Here is a 13314-nt window from a genome sequence, read left to right as displayed (position 1 = left end):
GGTCAAGAACTACAAGGAAGGTTTCTCACGGCATGGCAAAACTTTCTTACGCAGAAAATTACAATGTTTTTATGCCAGGGGCTTTTCAATAGCACCCCCATCAGGTTAGCTTTTCTTTTGTCTTTGAAGACCACAATGAATACAAATAATTTACAGGTATAATGATTATCAGATGTTGCAATATTCTACAGTGCATACATCATCATATTTCAGAGAAGGGAAATCAATAAATATTTAAAGTATGAAAGAAATCACATGTTGCATTTCTATTACTTAAGGGGGTTTAGTAATTAAGAAAATATGTTTCAACCAAAGACAACTATTAGAAATTCACCAACATAATTGGATGATGGCGCTACAGCTTTTACAGCAGTATTCTCTGTGACTATCATTAATTACACATACAAACCCTAGAGTGAACAGTTTTACTGCAAAGGTCTTCAATGCAGGAGACATGAATGAACTCTGTGGTGGTAAACAGGTGAAGATCAAAGGTCTCACCTTTATAAAATGCACAAAAAGCTAAGGTAGTGAAGTAAAGGACTAAACCTCAAAGTCATATCATCATAACAGGAGAAGGCTCATCTAAATGACAGAAACAATATTGTCTGTCACAACAATACCCAGTTATAATATTAAGTAGAAACATAAACATAAATAAAAAATATAAATGGATGCATACCTGGAAAAATACACAGCAACATGGTCACAGTGTGCAGTGTGCAGAGCGCACAGAGGAGTACTTCTTAGTGGTAACTTGATTTTTATTTTGTTGTGAAAACAATTGTTATTAGATGAAATGACCATCTATTTTGAGATAAAGGGGGTGAAAAATCTAATCTCAGTTAAAAACTGGAGAAATTTCAGGTGGGACCAATGGTGATAGAATGTGGCGAAACCTCTCACTTCAAATGTTTGCCTGGAAATGTTTCAAATTGTACATCTATCAAATTTATGAGAGTCATGGTAACCTGTATTGTGGTTTTCTAGAGGTTCTGGACTGCCATGGCATATTTTCGGAAGGATATTCACATCACAAAGTCCATTTTTCACTGTGTGCCATATTTATTTACTGTCACTCATTAATATGAGTGTTTATTTTTAGATCTCCATTTATTTTGATCCCAGAACAAAATCTCAGGAACTCGGCAGTTCCTGAGATATGATGAATCGTTTTGGGGAATATCCTGGTTTCCATCCACAAAGCTGCTTCTCTTGGCCCACTATAATTTTGGCTTCAAAAAATTAACTGATTGGACACTGGAAAAAAACTAAACTTGTGTGCAAGTTGTTTAAAACAGTTAGCCTATTACCAAAGCTATTAAGGCCTAAAATACCACAGTGGTGCAAACTATGTTGTAGCAGCACAGACATCACCAACGCTAAAGTATAACAGCAAAAATAAACCAAAGAACAAACACCATTAAGTTTGTGTGTTCTCGTGGTTTTAGTGTCACATGACCAGCCGTAGGTCAGCGTCTTAATAGACAGCTGCTGCTGCCATGGCTGCTGCTCACTGGGCTAGGAGGGAGACGCTGTCAGTCGCTGCTGCGGGTAGGCTTCTGGGCGTTTGTAAGCCTCTATCAAATGTTCATATTGCTGTCTCTCAATGATATGGCTCTCAACTTTTAGATTTGTGATTGTAGATCAAAACCTTCAACTGATCACACGGTTTGACACTTGGGAACTGGTGAGTGTTTGTTTGGGAGCTAGAATGCTAGCGCTAGCCTCCTGGTCATTGTTTGGGCTCTGTCAGTGTAAACCAGAGGTTTCCAAACTGTGGGGCACGCCCCCTGTGGGGGCGCCGTGTCATTGCAGGGGGGGCGCGGGAAGCCGTCTGGATGAAAAAACAAAATATGAACGCTATATGCACTGGGTTTTTACCTTAGAATGGCCAACTCTGTTATTCCTCTGTCAATTTGAAACAGTAGGGGCTTCTGCACGTCCCCTATCTGAGTCCTCTGTCACTTTTATCAGCAGTTAAAACTGTTTAATCCATTGTTAACATGTGGTAACTTGTTTTTCCGAGCCGCCTTTAAACGCAACATAAGCGCTACAATCCTTGCGCTGGGTTTACACCTGTGCGGCAGTGAAGGAGACCTGCTGCTGCTGTGCAGAGCTACGCAGGTGTGTGTTAGAATCATGGCAGCAAACCAGCAAAACGCAAAGAACTTTTCAAAGTTTTTTCCCCCAAACTATTCGACTATTGAGTAAAGCTGATGGATGAAGGTAATGTTAGCTAAAAGATGACTAACTAGCTAATATCAATACAGAACCTTAAGCTTGTTAACAAATAGCTTGTAGGCTACTGGTGCTGTTGTCTATGTTCAGCTATGATTCATTTTGCCCCCCAAAAAGTTCATTCCCCCCTTCTTGTTCGTCTGGAGCCGGGGCTGAGTATAAATGGAAGTCTCTAAGAATCCACCTCCCACCCCATTCGCTCACACACATCGTTCAACCAGACAGCTATTTGTAAGCCGTAGGGGGGCCCAAAAATAGTTTGGAAACCACTGGGGGGGCTCAGGAGAGAAAGTTTGGGAACCATTGGTGTAAACTAACTTGATCTGAGTATGTTTTGTTACCTTGAAAATACTTTGAATGGTAAAATACTATTTCTGTTGTATGCTAAAATGAAATGTTGAGAAATTTAAATATGAATATTGAGTACTGGCATTTTAATTATCTCTATAATATAAACGTATTCACTATAGTGATGAGAAAGAAAAGACATGTACAGATTAGCATAGAATGATTTTTGATATTTACAAACCCCAGGGTCGATTATCAGGCCTGTTTTACACATGCCAGGTTCCTGTTTCAGATCCTATTCCAGTTCCTGGATTCTGATTCTGTCCATTGCCAACTGGACCAGACTGGTGAGCTAAACCATACATTGAATGAAGAGAAATGTCACATCCTGTCAACTCCTTCCAGTCTGGTAGGAGATATTCAAGCCCACAGCCACACTTTCTCCTTCACTCTGGACTTGACTAATTGGATGCTTTTCCATCATTTCTCTCACCTCCACCAAGGAGCTTGTGGTTGAATTTAGCAGTGGTGCAGCAGTAGCTGAATTGCTTTCTATCCTACCATATTCACTTTATTCATCTGAAAAGTTAGAAACATCTGTCATCTCTGAATTAGCTGTTGTGTATGCAGAACATGAATTGGATTGATAAAGTGAAGAATATAAGTGTGATGCTAAGTGAGAGCAGGATGGTTGTTTTACTTGTGAAACATTGAAATGACTTGCTGCTTTTCTTTCCAAAGTTCACAGTTCTGTAGCTGCATTTATTTAGATATTTGGAGAAGCTGATCGGTTCTTTTTTCAAAATGCTGACATACTTTTTATTACTCAAAATTACAACTTGAATTCAACATTACAGGTCTCTATATCAGTTCTGTGTGGAAAATCAGAAAGATCCATGTGGATAGAGATGTTTTATTTTCATTCATTATGCGTTTCACATACATAAAAGATGCCAACAGGTTTATTTTTAAAAAATCAATATATGGTAAAGGTGGCAAACTTATAATAAAAGTTAAAAAAAATGCATTTTCATCACATCTGTCTTCTATTCAGTTTTATATGAATTCACAACTTTTGATTGTGTGTCAGCAACAGTATGCTCTTTCATCTCAGAAGTTTTTTTTTTTTTTTTCAATGAAAGCTGGCATACGTCATTTTCAAGTTGATCCTTTAACCTGTGAATACACACTTTCTTCAGTCATCAACTCTCTCTTTTTCTTCACTCTTGATCTTCTACTATCAGATAAATGTAACGCAGCGTAGTTCAGATCAGGTTCAGCTTCAGTCTATTAAAAAAAACAAACAAAAAAAAAACATTTACACTCAGTTATTTTGTAATACTCGGACGTATTGATTTGGATCACAAAAAAAAAAAAATTGGTGATTTAGATATTTACTTACATCATTTTCCATTTGGTTAAAGTTGTTTCTTTTTGGTGAGGAAGAGTTTTCTGTAAAAGTGGCAGCAACATATAATTAGTCAATTTCAGTCTACATGCTGTTTTTATTTTTATGTGATTTTATTAACATTTTTCTTATATCTACATCTTTGACAAATATAATTCAGTCACTGCAACAAACCTTTAAATTGTTGACATGCTGATCTTTGTATTCGAAAGCAAATGAAAACAATATTACAAATTACAGAAATGACCAAACAGATTACTGCGACTATTGTGACCAGCAGCATGTGGTTTTCATCAGTTTTACCTAGAAAACAAAGAGAAAGTATGTCATTCCCTACAACAAGAGCATGTTATTGCTTCAGAAAAGATTATTTTTAAGGATTATTTTAGACATTTCGAATAATTGATTTATACGTACCATTTTTAAGGTTCAGTTCATTTGCAAATAATATCTGTCCACATGTGGCCACAGCACAGGAGAGGGTCTTGGCATCAGATGAGCTGATATTCTTAGAGAAGTTATAAAAACATCTCTTCTGAGACTCAGATCTCTTCTCACAATTTTCTGATCTTTTTCCTTCGGTGTAAATCATGTCTGGAAAAGACTTTTCTGATCTGGATCTGAACCAGAACACACTGGGTTCTCCTGAACAGGTTGTGTTCTCAGAGTCAGAGAGGACCGAACACTGCAGAGTCTCTGAGCCTGTTGGACGGGTGGGACCAGAGACCGTTGGCTGCTGAACAACAGTGTAGTTTGATGTCCTCTGATATCCTGTGAAATGTTATATATAGTAAGCTTAAATAATACAACTATAGTACTGCTAGAAAGAAAGCATTTTTGTGTCATATTTGGTAAAAAGACATATAAACATGTTTGTCTATTTTTTAATTTGGTTCTTTTCTGTTAAAAAAAAGTTATTAGACAAATATAAACGGTCAAATACTGAAAAAAAATTAAGTCACAACACTTAACTATATTTCATATAGTAGATGTGTGTTTGACAAAAGGGGTCAGTATTTGTATTAAAGATATACAGCTCTAACATTAATTCTATATTATTGGTATTGGTTCTTTAATTGTATCTTCCAAGTCTGATCAAATGTGGAAGATGGTTAATTTTTTTTTTCATATGGGAGAACCAATTTAACCACTGTGAAGTTCAGTTGTTGTTAAAACATTTATACCTTTTCTCTCCTTTTAAAATACAAATTATTTAAATTACAACCAAGGCTTCTATAATTATAGTAGCACTATATATAATAACAGTAAAGAATAGAAAATAAAGAAAATTCCAATAATTTATTTTGGGCTTTCAATGTTTTTGCAGAAATCTACAAACGGGATTTTGCGGTTAATGCCGTTTTTCCGCAGCTTTTCATTTTGGCTTCATCATTGTTTAACAAATGGGGATATTGTTGGTGTGTAGTTTAGCAAAGTGGATGATAATCTCCAAAATATGCTAAGACCAGCTCATTTAAAAGCTCCAACCCAATTAGATTTAGTTCCCAACATAGTTATACCCACTGCATTAGTGCAAAACTTTGCACAGTATCAAATAAATTTAATTTTATCATTTTCTTTGTCCTTTGAGGAACAATTTGAACAGTTGATACTGGAACTGAAATACAGAAACTGGAATAAATTTATTTTGCCTTTCAGTCTGCATTTATTTCATATGTCAGATACAAAACCATTGAAAAACAAAAAAGACAAACTATACTTAAATAATATTGAAGATAAACTTTGCGTACTGGTCCAGGAAAATTACCCAGTGAAAATGTGGTGCTAGGATACCTCTTTACGCCCCAAGTCATGCTTCTTTTGTATAATATACATCTTTCAGAAACGTAATCCTGTCCAGAAGGACTGAGACATTACACACATGGGTCTCTCTGTGAATTAAAGTATCTGTAAAACAATGAAAAAGAAAGATGATTGATTTACCTTTTATTGATAAATAAGTCCCATTCCACGTAGATTCAAGAGTGTCCCTTTGAGCACAGTGATACATTCCCTCATCTTGTTGAACTGTTGTGGAAATTGTAAGACTGCTACTGTCCCCAGTGTATGTTGCACTGAATCTTGAAGCATTGAATTGTGATCCATACTTTGAGGCTGTTCTTCGCTGCTTCATAACGATTAAATTCAGAGTATCTCCAGCACTCTGCTTGTACCAGTAAAGCCATGTGTTGCTCTGATATGTAATATTGAATGCACATGTCAGCGTTACAGACTGACCCAGTTCAACTGTGACCACTGGAACTGATGCATCTATATCAGGAAAAAACAGCAATTGAAACAATATAGAACATTTGATAAAAACGAACCAAAATACATATTCCACATACTTTAACAAGAAAATATTCCATCTCAGTTCCTGAAAGTACTTACAGCCTTGATGAAGAAGTAACAATGTGAACCATAACAGAGTCATGGTGACACTGGCTTCGTTCAGAAAAAAATATCCTTTAGTAACTGGGGGAGGTGGGGAGATCGTGAGTGTCAAATGCGTCTGATTGGTTACTTCAGAATATACAATCAAAGGGCATTTCCTGTACAGTTAGCTTCTTTTTTTATGCATTTATTTCAAATGAATGCCTTTATTTCATTTGGGTTTTCATGCATTGTAAGTTGTTTTCTGCTAAAGTCAACATATAAACAGAAACAAGGTAGTGAATAATCATGACACAATCGCCTTTAACAGAGAACAAAACAAAAACAACTCAGTTCCTTCCAGTGGGACTTATGACACTGGGAGGAGGCTGCTAGTTTCTCATAGTAAGAGCAGTAGGAGCTGGTTGCAAACTCTAAGTAGGCCAGCAGGTGTCAGTCTTCATGTGATAAAATGCAAATAAGCACAAATAAGTGGATCCAAAACCCATTATCAAGTGTGGAGGTTCCAAATTTTCAGGAATGGCAGTGTGAGGCCAGTGTTTTCTCATGGAGGCACAGAAGAAAAGAATGAAACAAACAAAGAACAGGGCATTATTTCATTTTTTATTGTACTGGGTGAACCAAAGAGCCACTTGCAACACCAGAGCTGCAGGCAAATAAAACTGTGATTCTATCTCAATATGGTTGACGATAAAAGCGTGTCACCTTCATTGTCAATATATTGTTGAATTGAAAATGTGGGATTAAAAGATAATTCATCTGAGGAACTGACTGACATTTTCTGACAGCAGAAGTGTTCTTAATACAGAGTGTACTTTGTACGGAGCCCTCTAGGGGACATGGAAAACTTTTTTTTTTTTGGATTACCTCCCGAAACCGTTGCATTGCGTTGCAAAACTTTTGCGTTCCCTCACAATCATGTACTGGTCAGTTCATGCGGCATAATTGAATATTGAAAGTTTTTCTGCTGTAATATAAGGTTTTTCCGTTTATTAGCATCTCGTTTGTGAGATATCTAAAGTTTTGTATATTTTTTCTTTAGGATAGAAATGCACCACAAACCTATGTACAAATACAAAAGCAAAACAAGTCAAACATGGGCTTTCCAGCCTTTTTAAGATATAAACAGAAACTTTTCATAAGAAGAAAAAGGGAGTCTGGTTAATAAAGGGCTATTTTCATGTCAAGTTCCATCTCAGCCTTATACAAACGATTAATAAATTGATTTTCAGTCAGATTTTTGCACCAAAGGGTGACAAAAGTATGGGTTAAGAAAGGCTCAGTAAATGTATATAAATTTGCTATTTTAAATTGACATTTGTGACTATACAAAACAGACTAGGGTGTGTTTGCTAATTTATTGCAAGGGAACAGAACACTTACTGTGAGGTATTGCTAAAGAATTACCCACACCCCATAGGGGGCTCTGTAGCTGATAATCAACATATTTCTTATAGGTAAAATTTTCAAATGTGTTTAGAAATGCACCTTGAAGTCCAAGTGCTCTACTCTAGTAAGCATTTCTCTAGAGCTATGCTTCTATGTCAGAAAATCATAATAAAATAATTATGGTGATTTTACAGTTATTGAAATATTATGTCACAAGTTGTAAGTTAGCAGTGTGACTCCTTATCAGGAGAATTAAGGATTGCTTTTCTGGTAGAGTTAAGTGGGTTTCATGAAGATGTGAAAATCAAGGATGGAAAGGCAAATAATTCATTAGTTTCTGTTTTGTTTTCTGAAGCAGTAGTTCATTTGAACAACCAGGCACCAAATGCAGGTAAGAACTGCTAGTCATGTGAAGTGTTGTTTCCAAATTTCAGCTTGATGTTAGTTCCAGCTTTTCAAACCCACACACAGTGGCGCAACTGCACATTATTCAGGTGGATGCGAAAACATAAATCGGTGTCCCCCCCCCCCCCGAAGCGACGCTACGTGGAGTGTAAAACTCGCTACATGTACCTCGTTATGTGCGAGAGGTGAAGGAGCGTGAGGCGCGCAGAAGTGTATGGGAAAACATAATCCGCACGTCACCCCCTCCAGACGGGGTTTTGGCGCCCCCTCTGGTGCTGCGCCCCTATGCGTTGCATACGCTGCATACCCCCTTTTTGCGCCTCTGCCCACACAGATGCATGATATTTAATCAATGGTAAGTTGAAAAGGGAATATTAAAAAATAACTAAATAATAGACTACAAATAATTAGGCAATCAAGCAACGAACACAAGACGAACACAAATTCTAAAACTTATCACTTGATTGCTGCTGATTGGCTGGTTAGTGACTCTCAAGATCTGGCCCATGAGAAGAACTGCTGCTTCAGAGGAAAAAGGAGGACTTTGAGTATACAGAAGACCAGAATAGTCCTAAATAATGACATCTGGAGTTGAGCTCTAAATGAAAGCCGTTGATGGAGTTGCTTAGCCTCCTGGGAGAACTTTTAGCTTGAGTCTGTGAAATATTAGCCTGGACATTGCTTTCCTATGCAATTCTCCTCAGTGCTCCTTGTGGGACTTCTCCCATTGAGCTGGATTTCTCCTGTAGAATTTCAGTCGGGCCAATCAGCAAACAGACAAAGTTGTGAACAATGACTGTGATTTTCTGCATTTTAGAATTGTAGTCTGCCTGCAGTTTTACAATGGCAGCTGAAGAAGTGAACAAAGTTATTCAGTCCATGTTGGCCACGCTTCAAAATATTTAACATTAACATCCACCGAGATTAGCTCTATACTTCTGTCTTCGCAATGAGGGATTGTTGTTTACAGTGCAGGCAATTTCCAGGAAGTTTCATATTGTCGAACTGACGCATTACACATGTCTCAGACATGTGATTAGGTAAAATGTAAAATTTTAACAGTCCACTCCTCAAGGAACCAATAGTTTCTCAACAACTGTGGGGGAAAATAAGACTGTGACAATATGGCAGTTGAACATTCATCCTGAATCATGTGGAATACAAATGTAGATGTATTGAAAGTAGCATACAGTCTTCCTAGATGTGATATGGCTAGATGTTCAACGAAAGGCACATAGTTTCTTCATATCTGTGTCATGATGGTGGGTTTGGTGAGGGAAGACGCTGGCAGACCCAGGATGCCTGATGATGGTTTTAATGATGAAATAATCCAAAAGAACAGAATACAAACCGGTTGCACAGGGAGCAACGGGGAAGACAGAGATGTACACACGACAAGGATCCGACAAGAGACAAAGACAACAGGTGGGACTAAATACACTGGGAGGGTAATCAAAGAAAAGAGACACAGCTGGGAACAATCAACAGGGAAGACAGAGACTCACAAGGGAACAGGCTAATAAACAGAAAAACCTCAAAATACACAGAAAACACAGATCACAACAATCTGGACTCATATTTGTGATGTGTGTAAATAAGACTAGAAGAACAAATTGACTTTCCATTAACTCAAATTTAACATTTTCTACTTTAGGTTTAACCATTACTAAATGATAAAATTATGAGATGTTTTATTGCTTTCTTCAAATTCAGAAGTTCACCTAAATTTCTGTAGTATTTCATAAAAATGTATTTTAAACAGTATGACTTGGGTTCAACATTTTGTGTATCCTTTGACAACTTCTCACAATAATTTATTGTAATTTGACCCATCTTGATGTAACAAAATCAGGTTTGCCTCCACCACACTTAAACACAGCTTTGCCAGTTCTGACCACAAATTTGATAGTCTCATAGTCTCAAAAAGGTAGCTTTTTGTTCACATGTGCTTTTGCTAACTGTAGTCTTGTACTTTATCTTGCTTTTGGTGTGTTGATGTCTTCCTCTTTGAGGAGCCTTTCAGAAGACTCATTTCCTTGTGGATAAGAAGACGATACAAACATTTCTTAAAAAAAAAAAGAAAGAAAAAAAGATTGCTCTCTGGGTCCTCCCTGCACAGACGACTGAAACACTTCATAGCTAAAAGATACACCATCCACTGTTCAACAGTAAAGAGAGGTGTGTATTGTATTTATGAAAATCAGATAGATCCATTTACATCAAGCAGTATTATTTTCCATTTCTAAGATATTTCAGATACATACAGCAATCCATCAGGTTTGACTTTTCAAACATTACAATATGTAATTGAATTTGACATAAAATGTTGAAAATGATTTTTTATTCATTACATCTGTCTTTCATTCAGCTTCCTTCCTGACTTCAAAACTTTTGTCAGTAACAGTATGCATTTGCATCTCACAAGTGGTTTTCTATACAAGCTGACGCATATATTCAAGTTGATCCTTTAACCTGTGAATACACACTGTCTTCAGTCATCAACTCTCTCGTCTTCTTTCCTTTTGATGCTCTCCGTTCAGAGAAATGTAACGCAGCGTAGTTCATATCTGGTCCAGCTTCAGTCTGTTTGGAAAAACACATTTACAATCAAAGTTATTTATCTAATTTCTTCATAGTGCTAAACAATATATCTGAACATTTCAAGTACTTACATCATTTACTACTTGGCTAAAGTTGTTTCTTTTCTGTGAAGAAGAGCTTTCTGTAAACATGGAAGTGATGCGCACGATTACTCAATTTCAGTGTTTTATTTATTGTGATTCTAGAAAAATGATCCTTGTACCAAACATCTTTGAGATATATAATTCAGTCACTGAAACAAACCTTTGCATTGCTGACATGCTGATCTTCGTGTTAGATAGCAAATTAAAACAATATTACCAATTACAGAAGTGACAAAACAGATCGTGACCACCAGCATGTTGTTTTCATTTGTTTTGCCTAGAAAAAAAAGACAAAGTATGTCATTTCCTCCATCAAGATAACATTATTGCTTCAGAAAACAATGACTTATTTTGATGATTTTGGACATTTTGAATACTTCAAATGATGTATGCAAAGTCATACCGTTTCTCCGGTTAATTTCATTTCCAAATATTATCTGTCCACATGTGGCCACAGCGCAGTAGTAAGTCCCAGTATCAGAAGAGCTGATATTCTTAGAGAAGTTGTAAAAACATCTCTTCGGAGAGTCAGATCTCTTCTCACAATTTTCAGCTCTTTTTCCTTCGGTGTAAATCATGTCTGGAAAATATTTTTCTGATCTGGATCTGAACCAGAACGCACTGGGTTCTCCTGAACAGGTTGTGTTCTCAGAGTCAGAGAGGACCGAACACTGCAGAGTCTCTGAGCCTGTTGGCTCTGAGATTGTTGGTTGTGAAAGAACTGTGTAGTTTGATGTCCTTTCAGTGATTCCTGTGAAATATTATATTTAAACAAAACCAAATAAGAAAACTAGGGTTATGTTTGAAAAAATGTTTGTATCAAATTTGGCAATAAAAACTTTAAACTTGAACTCACTAATGATCTACAGCGCACTAAGAAATATATACACTTATTTTTATTTTTTTCATTGATTTTAACTTTGCTGTTTTATAATATTGTATTAAAGTGCCAACACTCATACAATCACTAATTCACACAAGAAAATTTCGACTGTTTTAAAACAATAATGTTCAGACTTTTAAAAATGCTATTTGAATTGTAAATAAGGAAATTGTATTTCTATGATTAACTTTTTTGGTTTCAAATTAATTTTGCAAATTGAGTGTTTTTTTGGGTTGATATTGTTTTTCCACAGAATTTCATACTATGTTCATCATTGTTTCGCAAATAAGGACATTTGTGAGTTTGAGGTTCTCCACAGATTAAAATATTTGTATTTAATTTTGAAACCAAGCAAAGACCATTTGACTGTTACAACTGCAGACCTTTTAAAAGGTCTACTTTCTCCATATGATTATACTCACTATAATGAAAAACATTGCGCAGAATCAAATATGAATTAAAATATGGTCATTTACTTTGTACATGGATGGAACAATCAATGGTTATTTATAGAATCTACAGTTCACTATAATTATAGATGCAGAAACTGCAATAACTTGTTTTTGTCTTTCAGTCTGCATTTATTTAATAGAATATAAGACAATAATAAAAACAGAAAAAAAACATTAATACTGAAATTAAACGTTGCATCTTGGTTCCAAAGACATCTGGAACTATCCACTAAAAGTTTGGTTTTACCCCTTCGACCATGCTTCCTTCCTAGATTATACATTTTTCAGTAACATCATTATGTCCAGTTGGAATTCAAAGATACACACTGATTAATCTGTCAATTAAAAAGTTTCTAAAATACTGGAAAAAAAAAAGATTAATTTACCTTTTATGGATACATAAGTCCCACTCCACATAAAGTCAAGTGCCTCCATTTGAGCGCAGTGATACATGCCCTCATCTTGTTGAACGGTTGTGAAAATTGTAAGACTGCTGTAGTTCGTTACACTGAATTTTGAAGCAGAGAATGCTGGTCCATAATTTGGGTTTGTCGTTCCCTGCTGCATCACGATTAAATCCAGAGTATCTCCAGCACTTTGCTTGTACCAGAAAATCCATTTGTTGTTCTGATATTTCAAACTAAAAGCACAAGTCAAAGTCACAGATTGACCAAGTTCAACTGTGATCACTGGAACTAAAGAATCTATTTTCGGGGGAAAGCAGCAATTGAAAAAATTAGGAACAACATGAAAACAATATTAAATTGAAATCAACCAAAAAATATATATCATAAAGTATATATATGATATACTTTAACAAGAAAATATTCCATCTTAGTTCATGAAAAAAATACTTACATCCTTGATGAAGAAGTAACAATGTGGTAAGCCATAACAGAGTCATGGTGACACTGTCTTTATTCAGAAAGAAGATGCTTTTATAGTTGTGGGAGGTGTGGAGATCCTGACTGTCAAATCATCTGATTGGTTACCTCAGAGTATACAATCAAAGGGCATTTCCTGTATGTACATATGCTTTGTTTCCATTGTCATGCCTTTATTTCATTTTTTTTTAAATATATGTTGGCTTTGTGTGCACCGTCAATAGTTCTTTTCTAAAGGCAATATAACACAGAAAAAAAGTTACAAAGAAACATGGCACAAAAATCG

At 36.1% G+C, this 13314-nt stretch overlaps 2 protein-coding genes across 2 annotated transcripts; both read right to left on the bottom strand.

Moving 5' to 3' along the window:
- Nucleotides 1-3428: 3428 nt before the first annotated feature.
- On the bottom strand, nucleotides 3429-6374 carry LOC148156939 (uncharacterized). Its single transcript, XM_088009471.1, has 6 exons — nucleotides 6329-6374; nucleotides 5882-6208; nucleotides 4355-4708; nucleotides 4112-4240; nucleotides 3932-3981; nucleotides 3429-3816 (listed from the first exon to the last, which is right to left on the bottom strand). The coding sequence occupies exons 1-6, from the start codon at nucleotides 6369-6371 to the stop codon at nucleotides 3688-3690; spliced, it is 1032 nt and encodes a 343-aa protein (XP_087865597.1). The 5' UTR covers nucleotides 6372-6374; the 3' UTR covers nucleotides 3429-3687.
- A 3050-nt stretch (nucleotides 6375-9424) lies between these two features.
- On the bottom strand, nucleotides 9425-13051 carry LOC148156938 (uncharacterized). The gene is made up of 6 exons (XM_088009475.1): nucleotides 13003-13051; nucleotides 12531-12848; nucleotides 11213-11560; nucleotides 10970-11086; nucleotides 10798-10847; nucleotides 9425-10708 (listed from the first exon to the last, which is right to left on the bottom strand). The coding sequence occupies exons 1-6, from the start codon at nucleotides 13046-13048 to the stop codon at nucleotides 10580-10582; spliced, it is 1008 nt and encodes a 335-aa protein (XP_087865601.1). The 5' UTR covers nucleotides 13049-13051; the 3' UTR covers nucleotides 9425-10579.
- Nucleotides 13052-13314: the final 263 nt, after the last annotated feature.

Source organism: Poecilia mexicana, unplaced genomic scaffold (assembly GCF_051168715.1).
Source record: "Poecilia mexicana isolate PSO_F unplaced genomic scaffold, ASM5116871v1 scaffold_10, whole genome shotgun sequence".
Classification (NCBI taxonomy): Eukaryota; Metazoa; Chordata; class Actinopteri; order Cyprinodontiformes; family Poeciliidae; genus Poecilia; species Poecilia mexicana.
This window is presented reverse-complemented; position numbering and strand designations above follow the sequence as displayed.